The 23,482-nt window shown below is 44.0% G+C and overlaps 1 protein-coding gene across 4 annotated transcripts in view; it reads left to right on the top strand.

Moving 5' to 3' along the window:
- MAPK10 (mitogen-activated protein kinase 10) overlaps positions 1 to 23,482 on the top strand; it is a 68,370-nt gene that overhangs the window by 37,462 nt on the left and 7,426 nt on the right. For 2 of the 4 annotated variants that reach the window (XM_063415028.1, XM_063415031.1), the window contains exons 4-14: positions 1,615 to 1,686; positions 4,117 to 4,286; positions 7,796 to 7,925; positions 8,587 to 8,645; positions 9,602 to 9,740; positions 10,670 to 10,835; positions 13,164 to 13,235; positions 20,726 to 20,908; positions 21,015 to 21,139; positions 21,885 to 21,948; positions 22,436 to 22,513. In XM_063415028.1, coding sequence (XP_063271098.1) covers positions 1,621 to 1,686; positions 4,117 to 4,286; positions 7,796 to 7,925; positions 8,587 to 8,645; positions 9,602 to 9,740; positions 10,670 to 10,835; positions 13,164 to 13,235; positions 20,726 to 20,908; positions 21,015 to 21,139; positions 21,885 to 21,948; positions 22,436 to 22,513 — 1,252 coding nt within the window. In that variant the 5' untranslated portion in view covers positions 1,615 to 1,620. Of the gene's footprint in view, positions 1 to 1,614; positions 1,714 to 4,116; positions 4,287 to 7,795; positions 7,926 to 8,586; positions 8,646 to 9,601; positions 9,741 to 10,669; positions 10,836 to 13,163; positions 13,236 to 17,157; positions 17,230 to 20,725; positions 20,909 to 21,014; positions 21,140 to 21,884; positions 21,949 to 22,435; positions 22,514 to 23,482 lie in introns of all 4 variants that reach the window. The other 2 variants (XM_063415029.1, XM_063415030.1) reach the window with 2 other exon arrangements.

The following is a 23,482-nucleotide window of genomic DNA, read 5'->3' as shown; positions in this document are numbered from 1 at the left end:
TTCAAAGCATGAACCCAAGTCTGTTTTTTCCTGGGTACACCTTTTTGTGCCATGGAAAGGTGGAATTAATTCCTGTTGTACAACTGGAGGAGCTCAGCTCTGCAGTGATTCATTCGTGTCTCATGTACAGAGAATTTGAGTATTGATCCAGGCCACTAAAACAGATCATCCTGCTATTATTTTATAAGCATTAACTGCACACAAGGACAACATCACAAATTCTAGAATGTGTTCCAGTTCATAAAACTCACCAGTCTGTTGTTCTGCCCAGGGTGAGTGCTCACAGTGCCAGTAACTCCTGTGGACAGCTGAGGAGCTGGCTGTGACTGGTAGTGCAGACGTAATGCAAAGGATGTCTTCTCAATAGACCCTCACAGAAATCCAGGGATTTCTCACAGAAATCCAGGGAGAAACCAAATCCCCCAATTTTCTTCCTTTCTTCACTTTCCACCATTGAGCTCTGTCTTGAGCGTGGTATGTCATAGCTATTGACATTTCAGTCATTGATTATTACAGCAGTGAAATGCAGTGTAATTACCTGCTGGCTTTCCAGAAATCATTGGCAATATGTCTAATGTTAAAAGCTTTTTTTTTTTTTTTTTTTAAAAAAAGCCCTTCCTTTCTTCTTTTTTGTTTTATATAAACTATTATAAACCCTCTGTGGAATATGAGACTCTGGTAATGACTCCATGGGCAGTGAGAACGCAATCTCAGACACTGTAACATGATGCAAAAAAGGTCATAAACTTGCTCTCATAATAAGATTATTCATATATTCCTTCATTAATAATTAAACACGTGGGAGCACATGATGCATTGAAGTAGGCAAGTATTGGTGAATACTTCCTTGTAGTTTCTTTACTCCTGATCAATTGGTGTGAGTTGAAATTACTCCAGATTAAGTCTTATTTATTGCCATTTACACTTGAAGTTAGGGAGTTGTTCCTACTGAAGACAAGTGCCATAAGCAGCTACACAGTGTTTCAGAATCATAACTTTATCCTTATGGAGTGATGGCTGGATGGTTGTTTTGTTTTCATTTTTAAGTCTTTACAATGAGCTTATATTTAACAGAAGAACATGAAGTTCTATATATTTTTCTCATTTTAGCTAAAGTTGCTGCTTTTTCATTGCCCTGTTAGCAGGTTTTTGTTGCTGCTTGGTGTGCTTGGCTGGGTCTCCTGTGGTTTTGTGGAGTCCTGCAGAGGAATGGATGTGCCCCAAGGCCTGGAGGCCTAACACTTGTCAACTTAGGACTTTTTTCCTCCCCATATCAGCAAGTGTCTCCTATTCCCACCTTGTTTAGAACGTTATTGACCTGATTTTCTGTTGTTGGTGGTGGTGTAGGAATATGCAAGTGACATGATAAACCTTGTATTAATGGCACCAGTTACTGTGAGGTTTTCCAGATGTAACCAAGTCATGTTTGGGACCTTGGCAGGCGTTGGGAAGAATTTAAAGCTTTTTTACAGTTCAGTGTTACCACATTTCTGGTTTTCACAAGCTGGGTAACAAATCAGGTTGGTTTTAGAATCCAGATGAAGCCAGAGCTGCATTATGCTTGCACATCAGCAGCCAGACAAGATTTCTATGTCTGCTTTTCTTTAATTGCAGGTATTTATGAGCCGCCATTTCTTGTATTATTTTGGTGAACCTACTCTGGATGTGAAGATTGCCTTTTGTCAGGTGTGTGTTCCTTACAGGTAAAACAAGGTACAGTATACACTTGTCCTTCATTTTTGCAAGACATGCTATAATGAGAGAAAAATAGAAAATGAGTTTCAGCAGCTTACTACAAGTCACTGTTTATAAAAATGAGAATAAATACAAAAAAGTAGAGAAATAACATCACAAAAGATTACTTTTCTATTTGCCCTCAAGTTTAGTTTGCAATTTGGTCTTAATAATTATTGATTTTGTTTCGATAAACTATCAGTTAATATTTCTGAGGGTTTTTTAGTGAAAAATGCTGGCACGGTTTTGAAAGAGAAAAACTGCAGATTAAAACTGTTTTATCTTAGTCTCTGTTCTTTTGAGACAAAGCCTTTTCTATAGTGATTATAATTTTCTGTTTACCTGTACTGGAGGAGAAGGAGGAGTACCTAAACCATGGAGTTTGTCTTGTGCCCACACCCTGAGCTGCTGGGCCCCTGTGGGGCTGCACCAAGGCCAGCTCTGTCTGCATCACCCCCGAGGCCTCCCCTCTGCTGGTGCTGCCAGAGGAACCTGTGACAGCTCCCACTGCCCTGGAGATGCCAGGGAGGGCAAATTGCCTTAAATTGCTGCTAGCGTGGTCTGTACAAGCTGAAATGTAGGAGATGCTAAGCTGCAAGAAACCTCCGTATTTAGGCTCGTCAGTAATAGATGAATGGTGCTCAGAAACAAAGGTCTGGCAGTAAAATATTGTAAGTATAGTTGTTTTGTAGGTTAGAAATGGACAAATCAAATAAGATATCAGGAAGCAATGCACCTTATAATATAGAAAATAGCATAATTTTATTTCTGTTGGGCTTTTTAACTCTTGCTCTCTGTACTCTGAAAGAAAGGAAAAGCATACACTTTGTAGCTGTGTGTGAGGCAATAAGTTGAGTTCCACTGAATTTTTAAATACTTGTCCTTTGAAAGCAAAATATATGCTCTCTAAACAGTAATGGTGAGAGTATCTCTTCCCTTCATCTCAAATACTTGAATCTTGACACTTTATTTTCTCTTTCTCACTTGTCAGATTACTAAGCAAACATCATTGCAAATGTGGCTACACGCTCGAGTGAGCTAACAAGGATAGCTCGGTGTTCAGGGCTGAGAATTTTCACTTCTCTTACTCTTCAATTTCTCTGTATGGAGTAAAGCGAGTGGCATTGAGGAATGTGTGTGTGTGTGCCTTAGAAGTTTTCAATTAGGTGCTGGAAGGAGAAAATAACAGTTCATGCATTTTTGTATGAAAATGAACATTTTGTCTGAAATGAAACCTAAGTTCCTATCAGTGCTAGCAATGTAATTACTTCAACAAATGTTTATGGAAACTACGAACAAATGGCATTTCCGTGCATACTTTGTCTCTGAGGAATAATCTTTCATCTTACAGAGAGCTCTGAAAACCTGAATGTGTTTTCTTTGAGGCTTCACACCTGCAGTGTTCACTGTTAATCTGGGCCTCAGTATTGTAGCTTGCCCAGGAAAAAATCGAAAAAGAAAATAATCATTCCATGCAGAATAGAAGAGTGTTTACCTTTTCACACACCGTTAAGAGCAGGCTGTCCAGGGATGGTCTGTGTTGTGCAGAGGAGAGCTGCTCATCAGGACATCAGCGTTTGCTTATCAGTTGTGGTCTTCTGGGTCCACAGCTTTAATTGCTGTTGACTGAAGCAATTGGATATGTTAATTACCCATCTAACTGAGGTACTACAGAGTGGTTCTTCTGAGCTGCTTTAATTGACTTTAAGACATTTGTGGATGTAAAAGAACCAGCTGCTGGAACTGCAGCAGGTCAGAAATCCCACTGTATGCAGCATGAGTTTCCCGAGGCCAGCAGTTCACACAGCAACTTCAAAGGAACTGGTTTTTATTCTGGACACAGAGTGATCAAACGTGTGCTCCCCTGGAGCTCCACAGCACACAAACAAGGTGTGGCAGGCCTGGCTCATCCAAGCATTAACACTTGATTTAAAAATTCACTTGATTAAAAAATTCACTCTGTCTGTGCTTCCAGAGGAGCTGGCTGAGCCAGGCTGGCTCAGGAATGCAGTCTTTATGCTGACACTATACATCAACACTGGCTTCACAGTAATGGGTGTTAATGCTAAATATGTCCTGCATTGTTGTGATAATGGCACACGACCCAGCAGTCATGGAGCAGGACAGACACCAGGAGCTGGCAGTAACTGTGTCACAAACGTCAGCTGTAGAATTCACTGCTTTTCTTTAATCAGTGCTTTTTATGGTGACTTCCTGCATGACAGAAGGTTTGATACAGTCTTTATGAAAATGAGCCGAAAATGACAAGAATTTATATTGAAAAATTAGGCTGACAGTGCTTTATCAGTATTCTAATGTTTTACCAGCCTTGGTTTCTCCGTTTCCACCAAACCCTCTCCCCTTGCCTTCCCTGCACAACAGGGATTTGGGAAACAAGTGGATGTGTCATACATTGCCAAACATTACAACATGAGCAAAAGCAAAGTTGACAACCAGTTCTACAGCGTGGAAGTGGGTGACTCGACCTTCACAGTCCTCAAACGCTACCAGAACTTGAAACCCATTGGCTCTGGGGCTCAGGGAATAGTTTGGTGAGTATCAGCACTTCTTCTCATGATGCTTGGAGAGAAGAATTGGCATTTTGTGTCTCTTTGCCAGCCACAGCCGCTGTCTGAAATAGCAGAAGCAGCAGTCAGGCAGCAGAGATCCCGAGGCAGGAGGAGCCCAGGGGTTTGCTGATAATTCCCTGGCTGGTGAGGGTGATAGCACCGGGTTTGCTCCTCCACACAGCAAAATGGAACTAGCAGGAATGCGGGAGAGAGATCTTATCATAATTGACAACTGTGGCACTATTTCCACAGGCAATGCAAATAATACCCCAAGTAAACCCTGCAATTTTAGTCTTTGTACAGTAAAAGTCACTGAGAGCAATACAGAGACTTGTCACATCCCATAGCGTTCTCAAATATTCAGGGTGGAAGCCCTTCAAATAGAGGTGACTGCTAATGTTTCTTTTATTTCTGAAAAGTGATGTTTCAGTGATGTGAATAATGTGAACAAAAGGCAAATGCAGTAGCTCTCCTAAACAATGCAATTTGAATTTAGCATGTTCAAAAGTTGTGGGATCCTGGGTGGCCTCTGCCTCTGCATTTTTAGACATGGCTTTTAAATTTCTCTGGTTTGTATTTAAACATCTCTGTGCAGGCATTTTTTACCTGTTTAATTGTGAGGCATTTGGGTAACTAAAACAATCTTTTATCTCTAACTTGATCAAAGATAAAGCCTTAATTCCACGTGTCACCTCTGTCACTGGGGTTTTTTCAGAATTCGGTGTGAAATGTGTTACTTTACAGGTGGAGGCTCCTTTAACCCAGTGGCAAATGGTTTTTCCATGATTCTGGCATTGGCACAGTAACTGACAGTGCAGCAGCACTGACAGCACATCCTGAGGTCCCTGAAACACAGACTGGAGTTTATTGGACCAAGCTGTGGTTGTAAAAACTGCTCAGGCTTGTACCTAGTTCATCTCTGAGTCTGTCATAGAAACACAAAACAGTTTTCTGAGCTTGATTAGATCCGTGCCACTGAAACTGCTGAGAGGAGAAGCAGCTGATCCCCCTCTGCAGTGTCAGAGGGGAGTGACCCCTCCCTCCCTTTGCAAGGGGCTGAGAAGCAGAGACAGGTCACGTTCAGCCTGCGTTTGTGCAGGGGGGGTGGTGGTGGATGGAGAGGAGTTCTCATCTTCCCAAAATTCAACAGAAGGGTGCTGGTGTTGGAGTGGGCGTTTCTTTGTGTTTTAGATTAATGCTTTTTGCCTGGAAACAAGGTAATTGATCTGTAGGGTTTCTGCTGTGGTCTGCAAGCTATCATTTTTATGTGATATTTTTGATACTGTCACCATTTATTTCATGTTTGTCTTCTTTTGTTTGAAATTTAAAATGTAATGGTAATCACAAATGGTACGTAATAAAATGTGCCACAGTTCCATTTCCTAGCAAAGAAATCATGTCCTCTGTCTCTAGAATACACTGCCTGTGTTTCTATGTCCTTCTTTGATTCCTTTCTCCTTAAAGAACCCATATGGTTTCCATGACTGCAACTGTTCAGGCAAAATCCATTCCATATTTATACTCTGCAAGTTTACGGAGGAAAAAGTAAATAAGTTTGTGAGGATACTCTGGAAACTGTGAGGTTGTCATCTCTTGCATGCTTCACGTGTAAAAGAAACTGTATTGCTCTAGAGCCCTTCTGAAGCAGAGTGGAGAGGAGACTTGGCTCCCTTGGCTGCCCAGGCTGAGTTTTCTGGGCTGGCAGCTAATAAAGCTGCTGGCAGCTAGCAGACTGTGTCGTGAGTTAGAGACAAGAGACATTCAGGACCAGAAAGTACTGATTTTACACTTCTGTTCGGAAAAGTGTGGAACAGCAGAGTGGCTTTCAGAGCCAAGTACAGAGAATTAGCCCAGCACATGCAGATGAGAAGGATGTAAACATGCTCCATGCTCAGCGTCCTCATGAATATTTTAATTTTCTGCCAAACCCACCCAGAGTCCACTGAGTGTTGTGCCAGGCAATGTGTGAACTTCATCGTGGTTTCCACACTGCCTTTCCCACTGTACCACTGTGTCCCCTCTGTCTCTGTGAGAGAAAATGGCTGTGGGAGGAGACTGGTCTTGCATCAGTGTGCACAACTGATAACTGCTGGGTGGGTTACAAAATGGTTCTTGTTGGGGCATCACCACCTCATGTAATTAGAAAGATAAGCAACTTTTATTGTAAATATGTTTATCAAAAAGAAGTGTTCCATCCTTTTTTATCCATGCATCCTCTTTTACATTGTCTTATATGTGATGGCTCGAACACCTTTCTTCAGAGCCTCCCGTCTGAAATTTTGGCAGATAAGAGCTCCCTCAGCACGACGGAATTGTGAAATAGATTTCACAGAGAATTTTTCAGATCTGTCCTTAGAATTATGAATGAATTCTGCTTCCAAGTTTATCTTTGCTGTAAAGAGCTGCTTGTCTTTGACATTTTAGGCAATGACTGTAGTAGTTGAAAAGGAATGAGCAATAGAGATCCAAAATGGGACTGTTATGGAAATGGCAGTGGCACTGTGTGATCCCTTATGGGTGGCAGTGAAGGGCCTGGGTGAACGGTGGGCTTGGAGTTTGTGTTTGCCTGTGAGCAGGCAAAGCTGGCAGCAGACACCCCTGCCAGAGAGGAGACCCCTGGGGCCCTCCGTGCTGGCCCTGCGGGGCATGACCCCGAGTTTTTCCCCCTGCAGCGCTGCATACAATGCATCACCCCGTGTTTGTCCCGCTGCAGCGCTGCATACAATGCATCACCCCGTGTTTGTTTGTCCTGCTGCAGCGCTGCATACAATGCATCACCCCGTGTTTGTCCCCGTGCAGCGCTGCATACAATGCATCACCCCGTGTTTGTCCCGCTGCAGCGCTGCATACAATGCATCACCCCGTGTTTGTTTGTCCCGCTGCAGCGCTGCATACAATGCATCACCCCGTGTTTGTTTGTCCCCCTGCAGCGCTGCATACAATGCATCACCCCGTGTTTGTCCCCATGCAGCGCTGCATACAATGCGTGACCCCGTGTTTGTCCCCCTGCAGCGCTGCATACAATGCATCACCCCGTGTTTGTCCCCCTGCAGCGCTGCATACAATGCATCACCCCATGTTTGTTTGTCCCGCTGCAGCGCTGAATACAATGCATCACCCCATGTTTGTTTGTCCCGCTGCAGCGCTGCATACAATGCATCACCCCGAGTTTGTCCCCCTGCAGCGCTGCATACAATGCATCACCCCATGTTTGTTTGTCCCGCTGCAGCGCTGCATACAATGCATCACCCTGTGTTTGTCCCGCTGCAGCGCTGCATACAATGCATCACCCCATGTTTGTTTGTCCCGCTGCAGCGCTGCATACAATGCATCACCCCATGTTTGTTTGTCCCCCTGCAGCGCCGCATACAATGCATCACCCCGTGTTTGTTTGTCCCCCTGCAGCGCTGCATACAATGCATCACCCCGAGTTTGTTTGTCCCGCTGCAGCGCTGCATACAATGCATCACCCCGTGTTTGTCCCCCTGCAGCGCTGCCTACGATGCTGTCCTGGACAGGAACGTGGCCATTAAGAAGCTCAGCAGACCATTCCAGAACCAAACACACGCCAAGAGAGCTTACAGGGAGCTGGTCCTCATGAAGTGTGTGAACCATAAAAATGTAAGTGCTCAGCAGCAGAAATGCCATGTGCACTGCTGTGCTAGAAAGGAAATCGGTTTGTTGGGCTCCTTTTTTAAATGGAGGAAATGAGAAGTAAATTGTGCTCAAGGGCTGTGCTCTGCCTGGTACTGCATGCCCACAGGAGAGGCTGAGGACATTCCACATGCTTATTTAAAGGCTGGGCCAAACTGGGAGTGTTCTGGACTTTCCTGCTTCTTGCACCATCTGCTCTATATCACTTAGAATCCATAATGAATGAAGATATTCCTAATAATTCCCTGATTATTTGTCCCCTCAAATTAGCCTTCCTCATAAATAAGAAAATTCTGGCTGTAGCACAAAGACTGCTATGCTGGATTGAGCTGAAGTTGGGTCTTTGAACCTGCAGCTTCAAAATGGAGAGGAATGTCTCACCCTTGGCACTTTGTTTTGTCACTGGTTATCCTTCTTTAGATGATTTCAAGTGCACCTAGAAGAAATCTGAGAGATGTGTGAGATTTTATTTTGAATGCTACTGATTTTTTACTGATCCATAAAGTGAGAAGTGTTAATATATATAGAGCAGTGAAAAAACAGTTTATTCTTTAACACAGTTCAAAACTGGTTCAACTGATTAAGTATATCACTTCTCTTTATTCTTTTGTCTTGCTTTGCTTTTCAGATTATCAGTTTATTAAATGTCTTCACACCACAGAAATCTCTGGAGGAGTTCCAGGATGTGTAAGTAACAGGGGCAGTAATTAAGCTAAAGCTTTAGGGATGTGTGGGGCATCCTGGTGTACCTTGATTACAATAACTCAGCAAAATACAAAGGTTATAGCCACGCCTAAAATAGATAGTGTGAGTCTAGTGGGTAGAAAAATATTCTGAATTCCCGTACTGAGAGCTCTTTTGACAATTTAAGGTGAAAAACACCAGGTTTCATATTTGTTGTGATATGACCTTTGTCTATGTGATGTTATTTGCCTGGGGAACTGGGGGTAGGTGTAGAGGACAATCAGCATCTCTGTTGGAACCTTGCCCTGCTGGACAACCACTGCTGTGCCTGGTACAAACCTGCTGTGCATGTAGTTTTAAGTGTTTCCTGGTTTATATTGTTGGTCTCATTTTATCTTCCTGTCTTTCCCATATTCTGTATACATGGTATGGAAATGTGTTCCTATTCTGATACCTGCAGTAACCAATTCATTATAATGAGAATTTTTGAAGTCATGCAAGCTGAGGAGGATTTTTGGGGGCATTTTGTATATTTTACCCCCTCAGACACCTCTGTTTCTCCCAGATTCCTGTGTGTTCTGTGGTTGCCATCCTAGCAGTGGTCAAAGGCTGAGCAGTTCCATTGTTTGGTGCTTGTGGGTGCTTTGGGTTTTGTGCATTTCTGAGGGGTGCTGCCTGACTGCCCTTGTAGGGTACAGTCTGTGTCATGGGGAATGCACCAAGAAGGGGAAATAATCCACCAGTTTTCCTGGTGTGCTAAAGGAGTGGTGTCTGTGCAGTGAGGTACAAACACCACCATGGTGCTGTGGTTAGTGGGCCCAGTCTCCAGCTGTGTCACTCCCAGTCATCAGAAATAAAGGGAATTTTGAAGCAGAAAAAGGCATTGATGCTTATTTGAGACGATGCTGTGATCTGCCCTCAACACAAAAACCTCCCTGTGTCTTTGCTTTTCCATTCAGCTACCTGGTAATGGAGTTAATGGATGCCAACCTGTGCCAGGTGATTCAGATGGAGCTGGACCACGAGAGAATGTCTTACCTTCTGTACCAAATGCTCTGTGGAATCAAGCATCTCCACTCTGCGGGGATTATTCACAGGGTAAGGGGCCTTTGGGTTAAAACTTAAGGCAGCATATGAAATGATCATGAGGACTCCAAATGCCACTTGACTCTCTTGTGTGCTGTGGATCAAAGCCCTGTCTCCCAGTACAATGAATAGAAATGTAAGAGCCCCAGTCAGAGGCAGGGCTATGGAATTGGCATTTGCCATCATTTACATGTGCTGAAACAAACGGAAAGGCTGCAGAGTCTGTATGAAGTGCACGCTCCCATTCTGCCTTGCCTGGTGAGGATGTGTGAGAGCTGGCAGCAGCAGGGTCATGTCACTGTTAGCAGGAGGGAATTCTCAGTGGATTGGAAATGCCCTGACTTAACTTCTCGATTGAAAAGTGCTTTTATTAATTTGGGATTTCTACATTAAAAACAAATCAGAAAATGTTTCCCTAAGAAAAGAAAGACTGATGAAGTGGGTTGCAGAGTGGATGTTGTTCTCCAAAGTTCTCCCTTCTTGGCATGTTGTGTTTAGCAGAGGGTTATAGGTTTGGCTGCCAGAGAGTCACCCAGCAAAGGATGAGCTGAATTATTATAAGTGAAGCATTAAGGTATCTCCACATGTGCAGCTGGAATGTCTCCATCAGGTTCACAGCATTAAGCAAAAATAATCTAATCAAAACAGCACCCAGATACCAATCCTGGTTTCTTGATCTGCTAAATCCAATTAATTTAACGCCAGCAGGCTCCTGTTACCCAGGTAAAGCCCCACAGTGTGCCGAGGTAGAACAGCTTCCAGAACAGTTTGCCAGAGAAACAATAGCAAGGCTTGGCTGTGTATTTACAAGTATTTCTTACAGTAACTGTGTCAGAAGAGGGAAAGAGGATTTGGAGGGTGACTAAAGGATCTGTCCGTGTCACAGCTGGGCCTGGCTTTACAAAGGACAGTCACACAGGGTTTTTTGCTGTCTTTTGCAGGATTTAAAACCCAGTAACATCGTAGTGAAATCTGACTGCACGTTGAAGATCCTGGACTTTGGGCTGGCCAGGACGGCAGGCACCAGCTTCATGATGACCCCGTACGTGGTGACGCGGTACTACCGAGCGCCCGAGGTGATCCTGGGCATGGGCTACAAGGAGAACGGTAGGGACACACCTGCAGGGACACTGCAGGGGACAGGGGCAGGAAACCAGGGGAATGGCACCTGGGAAAGGATGGGAATGCACCTGGAACCAGGGCAGCTCCGCACTGCTGGGAGCTGCGGCCACTGGAGGGGTTTGGGGTGCACGGCTGTGGATTTGGCAGTGTGGGACTGCAGAGGAACAGGAGACTTATCCTGAGTTGTGCCTGAAGTTCCTGCTGCAGTCAGTTTGTTTTGACCAGAATGTCTTTGTCTGCTGTGGAATGAAACAATGTGGGGACCACGGGAATTGCTGAATGAGTGACGTGTTCTGAATCTGGGTCTGGATCTCTGAATCGTTTGAGGGAACAACAAGAAGTACAAGCTTGTACAGTTGTTCTCCTTTTGTAACAAAACTGAGAATTGCATCTGAGAGCCAAGTGGACCAGGCAGGAAAGGAGGGAATATTCTATGGCTCAGGTTTTGCTGTCAAAGGTATCATTTGTCTGTTTGAGGACACTTTCTGATGGCAAACACTGCAAATGTGACAAGACCAGGAATTTATTAAAGAGTCCTACTTGATTTATGTTGAGGAGGTTAGCTAACCTGCAGGAGAACTTTAACTAACAGCCAACTGCATCCTGTAAGGGGCAGTGAAACTGATTTTGGGAGCCAATGCCATGACTTCAGCACTACTGAAAACATAATCATACAACCTCTTCTGAAATTAACAGGTCCCTGTATGAGTTATTTGTAATGTTTATGAGTTTAAAGCATAAATTTTAATACAAAAGTCTAAAAAGTAGAGAAATAATAATAATGATGGTCATAATGATGATGCAGAGTCTTAGCTTAGAGAATAATTTCTGAAAATAAAGGAATAATATTCCTTAGAGCATTTTGTTTGAGATTTTTGCTAAGTGCCCTTAGAAATTTGAGCTATTACTCTTTAGATAGTTCTTTAGTCGATATCCTGAGTTCTTCTATCACCAAATGAATTCTTTTGTTGTTTTTTTCCCCCTCCAGACATTTAGTAGATGATTAGGATTATTGTTATTGTTACTGTCCAGGAAAGGACAGAGAGAGCATTTGCTTTTCACATGATGGAGACTGCACCAAGAAAGAGTTATGCACACTTTTGTGATGCAGTGCACAGCGGGGAAAGTTCTGATGTCAGCCACATCCAGGGCTCTGATCCAGTGCTGAAGTGAGCACAGAGACCTCCTTTGGCTTCCCTGGGACTCCACTGAATCTGGCCTTAGACGGACAATTTGTCTTCTTGGACAAAGGCACAATAAAGGCAGGAGGAGAACGAAGGGTTTGCAGATGGAGCTGCCAGAGGGGGGCCCTGCCCCAGCTCCAGGGGTGTCCCCACAGGGGCTGCTCCTGCTCCCTGCTCTGGCCCGTGCTGCCACATCCCCGAGCTCCCGGGTTCCTCCCCTCTGAGGGCACTGCCTGTCTGGGGCTGTTCACTGCTTTCATTTTCTTTCTGCACTTGGTTGGCTGAAGATGCATAATTGTCACCAGTTTGCTGCACTTCTGTGGAAGGTCCCCAAAGTGTCCCTGGGAGGAAAACCCTGCCACGGCCTCAGGCATGCTGCTGCTGTCCCATGCCCCGATACCTGTACCCTCCTTTTCCCAAATGGAACATTTCACCTTTCTTTGGTCTGACCAAGAAATGAGTTGTTTGTTTGTTTCTTTGGTTTGTTTTGGATTGCTTTTGAAGGTTAAGAAAGGGGAAAAAAAAGAAGGGAAAACTGTAGGTCAAACACGACCAGAAACTGAGGATTTCAGGCTCAGAAACAACATCATCTTTTAAAGCATTTCAAGGCAGTTTTTCCCCTTCACACGTAAGACAGGTTTTTTGGGTTTTTTTCTGAGTACTGTGTCACTATCTATCCAGCATTTTTTTTAAGGATTTAAAGGGCAAAAAGCCCCTATCCAAGTCAAGCAGATAAGGTAACTGAATACTTCATTTAAAAGCTGAAGGCAGGATTGGGAGTAGGAAATGCTAAAGGGGTTGTTTTTTAGCCATAAATTCAGTGTACACTATGGGTCTGTGCTCTTGTTACTTGGTCTTAACTTGCTAGCTCTGGACCTTTACCCAAAGTGTTGATTTTAAACTTCCACTGTTGTTACTAACTGCTGTTGAGCTGACTGACACAGCTTTTATTTATCTAGTTATTTATTTTAGCTTTTGTTGAGACACGAAAAAGAAACCCAGCAAAACCACAAAACAAACTGTACTGTTCTGATCAACCTGCTCTTTTTCCCCTCCTTTAGGAGTGAAATGTCGTAGTTAACTTTGCTTTTTTTCCCTCCTTCTTCACTCCCTGTCTCTGCTGTTCTAGTGGATATTTGGTCTGTGGGATGCATTATGGGAGAAATGGTTCGCCACAAAATCCTCTTTCCAGGAAGGGACTGTATCCTTGTGCCATTCGCTGCAGCTTCACCTATTATTTGTTCCTCTCCTCCACCCCACCCTCTTACCATAAAATGACAATGCCAGGACTGTAAAGATAGAAGCAGAAAGCTGAATCCCAGAGGTATGGCTAAATGAAAACAGCGCGCTGCTGATACGCACAAAATTGAAAACGAAAAACAGATGCACAGAATTATTTCAGTCAATTAAGTTACTCTAAAACCTGTAATCATTCAATTTTATATACTATTTATGTCATGTCAATAAGCAATATAGAAAACAAGTATTATGATGGCAAATTGGACAGCTTTATTTACTATTCTTCAAAGGAAAAATAAGAAAAAAAAAGTCCTAATTTGGCCCATCTTATTCCTGTAAATCTGTTTTTCTGCTTTTATATTTTGGAAATATTGACTTCATAACATTTGTGGTGACATCATAATCTTTTGCTTGCTAATGCATCATGGGTTTGGATTCATCTCAATGCTGTATGGGCTCAGTGTTGAGTCAATACAACATTTTTTTTTCTTTAAAACAAAATGAAGAATTTGACTCACCCGGTTTAAGGCAACCGTTTATCTGCTGTGGTTTCCAAATTGGCCTGAAATCAGATTCCCTTGATTCAAAAATGAACTTCCCTTTACTTGCATGAGATCTGTGTTGTCAATTAAACTGTATTTCCCTCCCATCTTGTTCTTCTTGTTGTGGGTGATATTATTTTTACCCCTTCCAAGGTGGTGAAAGCAATATTAGAAAATGAAAACAAAAGAGGAGGTGTCTGCTTAGCTTCCAGTTTATCACAGGCTAAACTTGCCCATGCTGGCTTGGAAATGTAAGTAAGTGTGTTTGGCCCATCAGAATAAAATGAAGCAACATAAGATATCCTCACTTCCAGAAACAAAAAGGCAAATTATTTTCAGCTAGTTGGCAGAAAGGCACCACGAAAATCTGGCCTCAGCAGCCTCTGGCAGTTGGTGTGAGGAACCCCAGCTTTCACAGACGGGTAGCCATGGAAGCAATTATCTTTGTGCTGAATTTGAGCAATTCCTGTGGTGTTTGTCCCAAGCTGGGTCCTGTTTTCAGAGCTCTGTCAGCTTTCTCTGAGCGCTGAGCTCTGCTTGGGGGCCCAGGGAAGAGGCAGCTCCCCGTCACTAGCAGGGGACAGAGGGACAGCAGGCACCTCCTGTTCGCTCTGCACCGCTCCCAGTCCTGCAGGGAGAGGGGCTGCAAAGTTCCTGGCTGACAGGGTAAAATGGTGATTCATTTTTTTATTAGTAGGTAGCTTTGAGATGCTTAAATTTAGATTTACCAGGGAGGTGTCTACAAAAGGTTTGCTTGGGTCCTCTCCATACAGAAATGCCTTTGGGAAGTTCAGTAATTCCTGACCCTTCTGCATCTCTGCTGGAGGGAATCTGAAATCTGTAAGGATGAGCAGGCAGGTTTGGGTGGGAATCAGAACCAGGAGGAGGCCCTGAGAAGATGTTCTGTGTGTTAAAATGTTTTCTTTGTTCAGGAAGACACATGCATGTGGTTTCTGTGAGCACTTGTTCAAGCTGGCTGTGCCAGGGAAGCATGTGGTGTCCTTGGCAAATTTACTCCTATTCTGAAATATGTGTACACATTCAAGAATGTGTTCCAGAGTGTGCAATAATCTGGTTTGTAGAGATTCTGAACACATGAAAAATCCCTGCTCTCAGTAATCCTGGACCTGGATATTCCAATGGCAAGTGGGTCTCCCATCAAGGGCTCCCCAAATCTCAACAGTTCCACTTCAGAGAGTCGTGAAAAGCCGTGGGTTAAATTCCTTAACACTGTTTCACGTGATTGTAAAAACATCAAGGCAAATGGTTGCTAAACTGAGGCTTTGCCGTGAATCATGCAGAGCTCTGTCACTAGAAGTTAGCCTGCCCTTGATTAAAGCTCAGGAATGTTCATGTGTTGATGTAGGATTGCCAGCGTTTTTGATTATCTCACACTTGAAAGAAAAAAATCTTTTACCAGGTGTAGCTCTTCAGTGCTGTGGAGCTTAATGCAGATGCTTAGAGATTGTGGTGTGCTTGGTTTTTTCCTGATGCTTGTACGAGTGAAATTACTTGGACTGCAACATCTGGGTTGATTTTGGACTCAGTGAAGCAGAGGATCAAGGCGTAGGTCTGCGTTCTGCAGCCCTTTCTGAGCTTTGCACAAGGTCAGCCTTGAGCGGGGCTTCTGACAGCTGCTGCTGCATGTGCTGAATTCTTCACCTCCAACCAACTACTTCCAACATGCAGCCAAATCCTGGCTCCACTTTGATTTATTTCTAATTGCCTCAGGAGGTGAAGAAGAGGCAGCAGTCAAGAAGGCTCTTGGGATGTTGGTTATATTTAGGTGTTTATCTTCGCTCCTTCTGATTTCATGGAAATTTTCAAAGGGCTTCCTTCCCAAAACCTCAGGCATAGAGGGGAGCAATCACCTCTGATTTTACACAGTTTGCAGTTTAGTAAGGCACTGGTTCAACTTGTGTGTGTGCCCTCTGGAGCATAGCGTGGAGCAGTGATGTCAGGAGGCAGCCTCTGAAAATAAAAAGGAATTAATAACAGACGAACAAACAACTGCTTGCTCTATCTTTTCCTGACATTTTGCATGCCATTTAGCTTGTGATGAAAGCAGCAATAATTTGCATCTCTAGGTCTGCTTATTGCTTCCAAACAAGTAGCCTTTTCTTTAGTTCTTTGTTTTTTGTTTATTGATTTATTTATTGTGCAGTGTTGAAGCTTTTCATATGCTAAATAAAGCAACAAGGGAACCTTAGACCCAGGCACGTTAAGATTTCCACAGATAGGACATTTGCCTTCAAAGTCAAATGCACTTTAAACTGTTGCTAAATGTGAAATTGTGAGAGTAAATTTAACCAAGCAGCATGATGCTTTCATATTTTTTCCCCAGTTTCTGGCCCTGAGACACCAGTCTGCCCCTGTGCTTGCTTTCATGCCCTATGACTTACCATAGAGCAAGGACAGCAGAGGTGATGTGGTTACATGGAATCAGGATGGGGGAAATGCCACCCTAATGCTGTGCTGGGTGTAGGGAGTCTGATTTTCACCCTGTGCTGCTGTGGCAGCTGTGGGGAGCTTTGTTTGACCCAGCTGAGCTGCTCCTCCCTGTGGGAGGTCAGTAGGACCCCCGTGTTCTCTGGATTTCAGTGCAGAAGGTGCAGCTTAGAGCTTCTGTGTCTCATCTGGCCCATTTAGAAATCACCATTTCCTAGCATGGCAAATGGAAATCTTAGGAGATTCTCAAGATCCTGTGATGGACTGCTGAGATTTGACTGCTGAAATTCACTGAGATCTGGTGGAAAGGAGCCAACAAGCCTTAAAGCAAGCATTGTTGGAGTTGAATGATCTCAAAAATTCTATTGATAACCCTGAATCAGTGGTGGATAAGTCTTCACAGGGACCCAAGTTCCTTTTGTGGCAGTTCAGCTTGTGAAAATATGCATGGATCTCTGGTAGCTGGAATGATAAAGGAATAGCAATTTGCATATCCTTATTGAATACAGAGACCAGCATTCATTTACAAGACAAAGCATCATAAACCTAGGTAATGAATACAAATGAAAACTTGAAAGAGACAAAATCAGTTGGTAAATTTTAATTACGAAGTTGTGTCATGACACAGTAGCCAGCCGTGGGTCTCAGTGGGGTTTCTGTATTTAATGGCATTGTCTTTCATCCACACTGGGGTAAGGGAAACTGCTGGAGTGGATTTTTCTCAGCCCTGCTCTTGTCATGGAACCTGTGTGCTCAGGCAGAAAAGCAGGCAGGAGGCAGAGGCAGGTCTGTGTCTGCAGGCACTGTGCTGTGGCATGATCGGATAAGTCTGCTCATTTCTTTGTTGTTGTGTTCCTGTTTTCTTGTTTACCTTCATTTCATTTTTGTTTTCAGTTGACATGTGGTCAGTAGGGTGCATCATGGGAGAAATGATTAAAGGTGCTGTGTTGTTCCCTGGCACTGATCGTATCCTTCCTCGCAGCCGTTCTGGCCCCAGAGGTGCTTCCAGCCCTTCCCTTCCAGCCCTGCCCCTGCACTGGTGCTGACAACCCTCTGCTCTGTGCTAAGAGCTGGGTTAAGTCCCAGTGCAAAATCCCTGCAAAGCAGAATGTCACCAAACCTTGGAGCCTCTCAGCAAAAGCCTGAGGTGAAACCGCAGTGAGGGAGGGGAGAGCAGCACCCCACAGGGTTCATCAGGACCCCCCTGCAGCCAGGGACCGCAGTTCTGGTGCTGGGAATGTCTCTTCATTAATTTGGTGGGTGTGGGAGGGCCGTGTTCCACAAATGAGGGGTTTTAAAGGTGCTGCAGGGGTAGGCACAAGTCACTGCCTACATCAGGTGAGATGTAAGAGGTTCTGCAGCTCACATGCATTCCTGCATCTCTGGTTAGCTCAGACATGAATCATAGAAATGATTGCTTGTTATAGGCTCACAGAATTGCTTGTTTGCTTTGTTCGATTGCTCTTCAAGTGGTGTTAAAGTACAGAAGTAGGAAATGGTTTCAGTTTGGGCACAACTTCTTCCCAAGACTAAAATTATCACTTGGTGATAATTTAATGACCAGGCAGACCTGGTTTTGTGTCCACAGACCTACATTTTATAAGCTTTCATGTAAAGATATCCCCAGACAAGTCCAGAAAGAATTGAATATGCCTGAAATAGCACTTCAAACCCAGATTTCTTTGACACAGCTGCACGCTTGTTAAAAAGAACTTGTGCAAAGCCTCTGTGATTAAACCATTGTGTGCCATCCATTATTGCAATAACTCCACAGAAATTGGCATTACCAGCTGCTGATTTCTTGGGGATTGGCCTGTAACTGAGTTCACGTTGTTCATTTTTATTTACCATGTGTTGCTAGGCTTGCTCTGTGTTTCCTGTGGCTCCCTGCTTTTCTCCTGCTGTTCCATGGGCAGGGAGCGGTGCCTCTGCCTTCTCCCAGGCTGCTGCTCACAGCCCCCTCCTCCCCAGCCCCAGCCCCACAGCCCCTCCCTGCTGCTGCACAGCCACGAGCAGGGCTCAGCACTGCTGGCTCCCCTGTCCCTGTGTGCAGCTGGAAACCACTGGGGAGGCTGCAGCCTGAGATTCAGCTCCCTGTGCCATCCTCTGCCTTCAGCCTGGGCAGAAAACGCTTAGCAGTGCTGGAAAAGAGATTATTTCTCTTTAGAGACGAGTGATGGGGTTGGGCAGCTGGGTAATTCCATCAGCAGGGACTGTAACCCTCAGAGCTCGAGGGCAGCATCCTCAAGGATATGTTGAAGTGCAGGAGCAAGAGGAATTAAACACCCATTTCTTTAAAAAAGTTTCCTCTTTGACATGAAATGGGTTAAGCCTGGCAGTGCACCAGAATCTGCTATCAGCAATTTTTTCTTAACAGGCAGTGCTTCATTTTAAATCCACTCTGTGGTTTGAAGAGTATTTAATACTAATTTGTGTCAATTTTTATGCATAAATAACCATGAAAAGCAGATTTGAAGCTGAAAGATTGAATATTCATGAGAAATACACTGTCAGTCATATATTTGACTGCAAAATTTTTATTTGCCATTTTCCAGTGGTTAAGGAGTGTAGGTCATTTGATGCTGTTACTGTTTACACAACTAAATAGTCCATTCAGCTAACATTAAAAATTCCAGTAGCAAAATTCAGAAGCAGAAAAGCAGAAAATGCCTCTGAGTAAGTGCAGAGTGGAGTGCTTAGCCAGGCTGCTGCTGTGTCCTGCTCCTGTAATCTGTCTGAAATCACTGAAATCACTGGGGTGAAGCTGAGAACAGAACCCACCTCTGTCCTCTTTTAAACTCCCAGTCATGAAAAATTATTTTCAGTGTCCAAAATCCTCATGGTCTTTACTGATCCTTGAAATTTTACTTTTTTTCCACCATTTTTGCTGTATGCATGTGATGCACTTCATTGTGGGCTAAAGCGTTTTCTTTTTTTCCTTTTTTATTTTTTTAATTTCATATGAAAACTTCATTTGGATGTTGACAGCAGCAGTTCTGCTTTCAGTTAGCATGGAGTTCACAGTGACTGTGCCTGGAGCAAGGACAGGGTGTGTCGTGCTGCCTCAGGAGCACGAGCTGGCTGTACCTGCGAGTCTGAGCCCTGTGTTCTCCTCAGGACGCTGTGAGGGAGCCTGTTCACCTTTTCTCACTGCTGCTAAAGGGCTCTGGGGGAGGGAAGAGGTGCCTCGGTCCTTGGTGAGCTGTGAGAGGGCAGTTACACCGTTGTTTAGCTGTGCAGGCATTTTGGGCAGACAGGGGTGAATTAAAGCCTGTAAATGCCGTGCTTGGACAGGCTCAGGGATACAAGGGTACAGTCACAGGGAGCTGTGATGTCAGGATGTGCATGCAGTGTCTGCACAGCCTTGTGCAGTGTGTTTTTCTGTCATCTGTCTTCATATTTGCAAAACTCCTCCACACTTATGACACTTACGACAATAATAACTGAAAATAATACTTTATAAAAAAGAAATCTCTGTGCTGAAATGCTTTGAATGTTTGTCTTTTAAAAGCCTTTTTTTCCCAGTGTGTTCTTAACAAAACTCCTTTCATCATATTCCTTAGTATCAGTGTACCCATGGCTGTGTGTAATCCTCCTTTTTTTTCCCATCTTGTCATCAGGTTCCCAGCTCTGTGAATTAGTGTGATGTAGAGATGCTACTGATAATTTGGTTTTTTGTTGGCGCATTGAGTCTTGTTCTGAATGTGGCTGAAAGAGCTGCATGACACCTGTCAGGTGCCTTTAGCACAAGAAAACTAAAATATCAACACCTCAACAAATAAAAAGCTCAGTACCAAATGCCTGTAATCCACTTTCTTTTTAAGCATTAGAGCCTGTTTCTCATTGGTTACAATCAGTTTAGCAATGTAGCTGTTACTTTTTCAGTTAAAGAGAAACATCTCTCTACACCTGTGCATCATTTGTCTATGGAAAATGAGTCCCGGTGTGTTCTTATAAAATCAAACAAATTGGTTTTGGGGGGTTGCTGGTTGGTTGGTATTGGAAAAGATAGCATCAAAGATTCTTGTCCTGTGCAGAACTTCTTTAAGCCAGCTGGGTCTCCCTCTCCCCAGACTCAATAGAGAGGCAGGTGCACGTGTTGTTCTTCCAAGCTGGCATAGTGACAATTACCTGCATGTAAGAAAAGGGAGTGCAGGTCACTGGATTTCAAGTTAAAAAAAAAAAAAAAAAAGCTGACAAGTGTTGACCCAAAGAGAAGAATCTGTGTGTTGTTCTGTGGTGGACATGGTTTTAGAACTGCACAGTGTCCTGGAGTTGTGTGAGAGAGATTTTCCCCTTGCAGGCTGTAGAACCTGGAGGAACAGTGAGAAGAGAAGGAAGGATAGTGACTGTAAAGATGTGATGGAGTTAAATACCTCTGGGGATTCTCAGAGAACACAGCAGAAATGTCAGGAGGCTACACGGGGTTTGCAGTTTGTTTCCCTTAACCACTGGTGTTCAGATATTGATCAGTGGAACAAAGTCATTGAGCAGCTGGGCACGCCCTGTCCGGAATTCATGAAGAAGCTGCAGCCCACAGTGCGGAACTACGTCGAGAACAGACCCAAGTATGCTGGCCTCACCTTCCCCAAACTCTTCCCAGACTCTCTCTTCCCAGCAGACTCGGAACACAACAAACTCAAAGGTATGTCCAAATGTGCCACTGCTATTTTCCTGCTCCCACTGGCCCTCCCCTGCAGGCAGGGGCTGTTGTGCACTAACTCCCTGTTCCTCTGCTTTCCTTGCTCCAGCCAGCCAAGCCAGGGACCTCTTGTCAAAGATGCTGGTGATCGACCCTGCCAAGAGGATATCGGTGGACGAGGCCTTACAGCATCCCTACATCAACGTGTGGTACGACCCCGCCGAGGTGGAGGCGGTGAGTGGGGCAGCGCCGCCCCCGAGGGGCAGGAGCAAGCAGCGCTGGGCTGGGCTGGGCACGGAGGGACGGGAGAGCTCTCTTTATTAGGCTGACTGGAATAGATGGGAGGAACAAAAACACTTCAGGCATATGAAGCCGTTTTCTGCTTTCTTCTAGGAAGGATTTTGAACCCTCTAGCTCGCCTTTTAGCAGTAGAACTCAGTCTGGCAAAAGATACTGTATTTCTTTTCAAACCTTTCCCTGTGGAAGACAGCAAACACCACTTGTTTCTGTTTCTGTCCAAGGATATATGTAGAGAGGAGGAGAATTAAGCAAAACAATTGTTGGGATTCAGAGAAAAAAAATCCTGAAGTCAGGATTCAGAGAAGTCTTGCCAGGACATAAATTCTTCCATAAAATGAAGCAGGGGCTCGTGCGTTTTCCTTGGCTGTGGTTCAGTGTATCATGTACACTGTGTGCAAACAGAAATGGATTTTTTCTTATCATCCTGTGGTGCTCTAGACACCTCTGTGTAAGCCTTGGTGGGGCTGGTGTTAGCAGGGATAAGTGCAGTCTGTCAGCACTTCAGTGACATGGTACAAAGGGATGGCGTAATGGGTGTAAGTATAAATTCAGAAAGGTGCTCTGTAAAGCTCTGTGGGAAATGTAGGAAAATAGGTTTAGAAGTCTTACTCAGCCACAGTACACTTTACAGTATATTTACAGTATAACAGTTGACTAAACAGCTCTTCCTTTCCTGCAGCCTCCCCCTCAGATATATGATAAACAACTGGATGAAAGGGAACATACAATCGAGGAATGGAAAGGTAATTGCAGTTTAGAATTACATGGGAAGGAGTATTTTAGTGGCAAAATGGCAAAAACATAGGGAAATATGGAAAATGTTCTGAGGGCTATCATCATCTACATTGGTTAATATTAACACTGGAAGTGTGGATTCCAGTGCTTCACTGAACTCCAAGGATATCATCTGGAGAACCAAATACTGTTCAGCAGGGCAATTTTAGCCACAGTAAAAGGTGCTGTATTATTGTGCTGCTTCTCTTCTAGACAGTGCAGCATCAAACAATCCCCCTGCTCTGGCTGAATCCCACTGGTCTTAATTCAGCTCTCAAGGGAGGTGATGGGGAGGAGGGCAGTGGAAGAGAGGTCTTAGGTGGGCAGAGCTGTCAGACTTGGGAAGCCAGGGCAGGGCAGGCTGAGGGGCTCAGGGCTACAACAGTGGGGACGTTGCTTTGTTCCTGCTCACAGGCACTGGCCTCTGGCAGTAACTGCCACAATTCTCTCTTCCAGAACTCATCTACAAAGAAGTCATGAATTCTGAAGAAAAGACCAAAAATGGCGTAGTAAAAGGACAGCCTTCTCCTTCAGGTACTCAGCCCCATTGAATGACTCTGGCATGTTCTGTCCCTTTTGCCTATAGCAGCATATATTTTGCCTAGGCTGCAGAGATAACTATTAATCCCTGTATTAGGAATGTATGAGTTGTGTAGTTTTATTAGATAATAGATGTTCATTTCTAGCCATTTGGTGGAAATGAAAGTCTGTAAAAGTTGGCTGAGCACACTTTTCAGACAGAATGAAATGCATCTATCTGCAGAACAAAGACCTGTGTCACCTGCCTAGCAAGATCATACAAAATGACACATTTTATTGTCATGAATATTTAATGGAAATTATTGTATTCCTTTCAAACTGAAGACAGTGATAATTCTGGTATAAAGAGCACAAAAAAACATCGCCTGAAAGTTCAGTGGAAAAAAAACCCCAGGGCTTTGCTACTCTGAGAACTTTAGTTTGAGCCAAGGTTAATGAGCAGTTACAGTTGAGCAGTCACACGGTAAATACATCCTTTACATGGCTGTGTATTTGTCATTCAGTTATCTGAATTTATAGGACAGATAATTTCTGATAATATTTAGGGATGTGGTAAATGTCCAGTTGCATTAATGATAATCTCAGGAAGGTTCATTCTTCATTTCATAAAGTCAAAGTGATTTTTTGGATAGTATTTGGTACCACCATAATTTTAGAGAGGCAAGGTAAACTTGGGTGTACAGAAATACAGTCACAGCTGGAATTCTGGGCTTAGTCACCTAATCCTGAGCTAAGAGAAAGAAACCACTCTGCAATTTCCCCGGGGTGATTTGATCCCACCCACTCCATTAGACTGCCACTAAGAAAACTGGAATTTAAGAGAAGAATGCGGAGGAATAGGTGGGTGTGGTTTTGTTTTGGTCACACGTTGTATGGTCCTGGCACGCCTCCGGCTGTGGGGTGCAGGCAGGCTGGAGGGAAGTGTGGTGACAAACGCTGTAAGAGCTCTGGCATTTCAGAGCG

Source organism: Prinia subflava, chromosome 18 (genome assembly GCF_021018805.1).
Source record: "Prinia subflava isolate CZ2003 ecotype Zambia chromosome 18, Cam_Psub_1.2, whole genome shotgun sequence".
NCBI classification, from domain to species: domain Eukaryota; kingdom Metazoa; phylum Chordata; class Aves; order Passeriformes; family Cisticolidae; genus Prinia; species Prinia subflava.
This window is presented reverse-complemented; position numbering and strand designations above follow the sequence as displayed.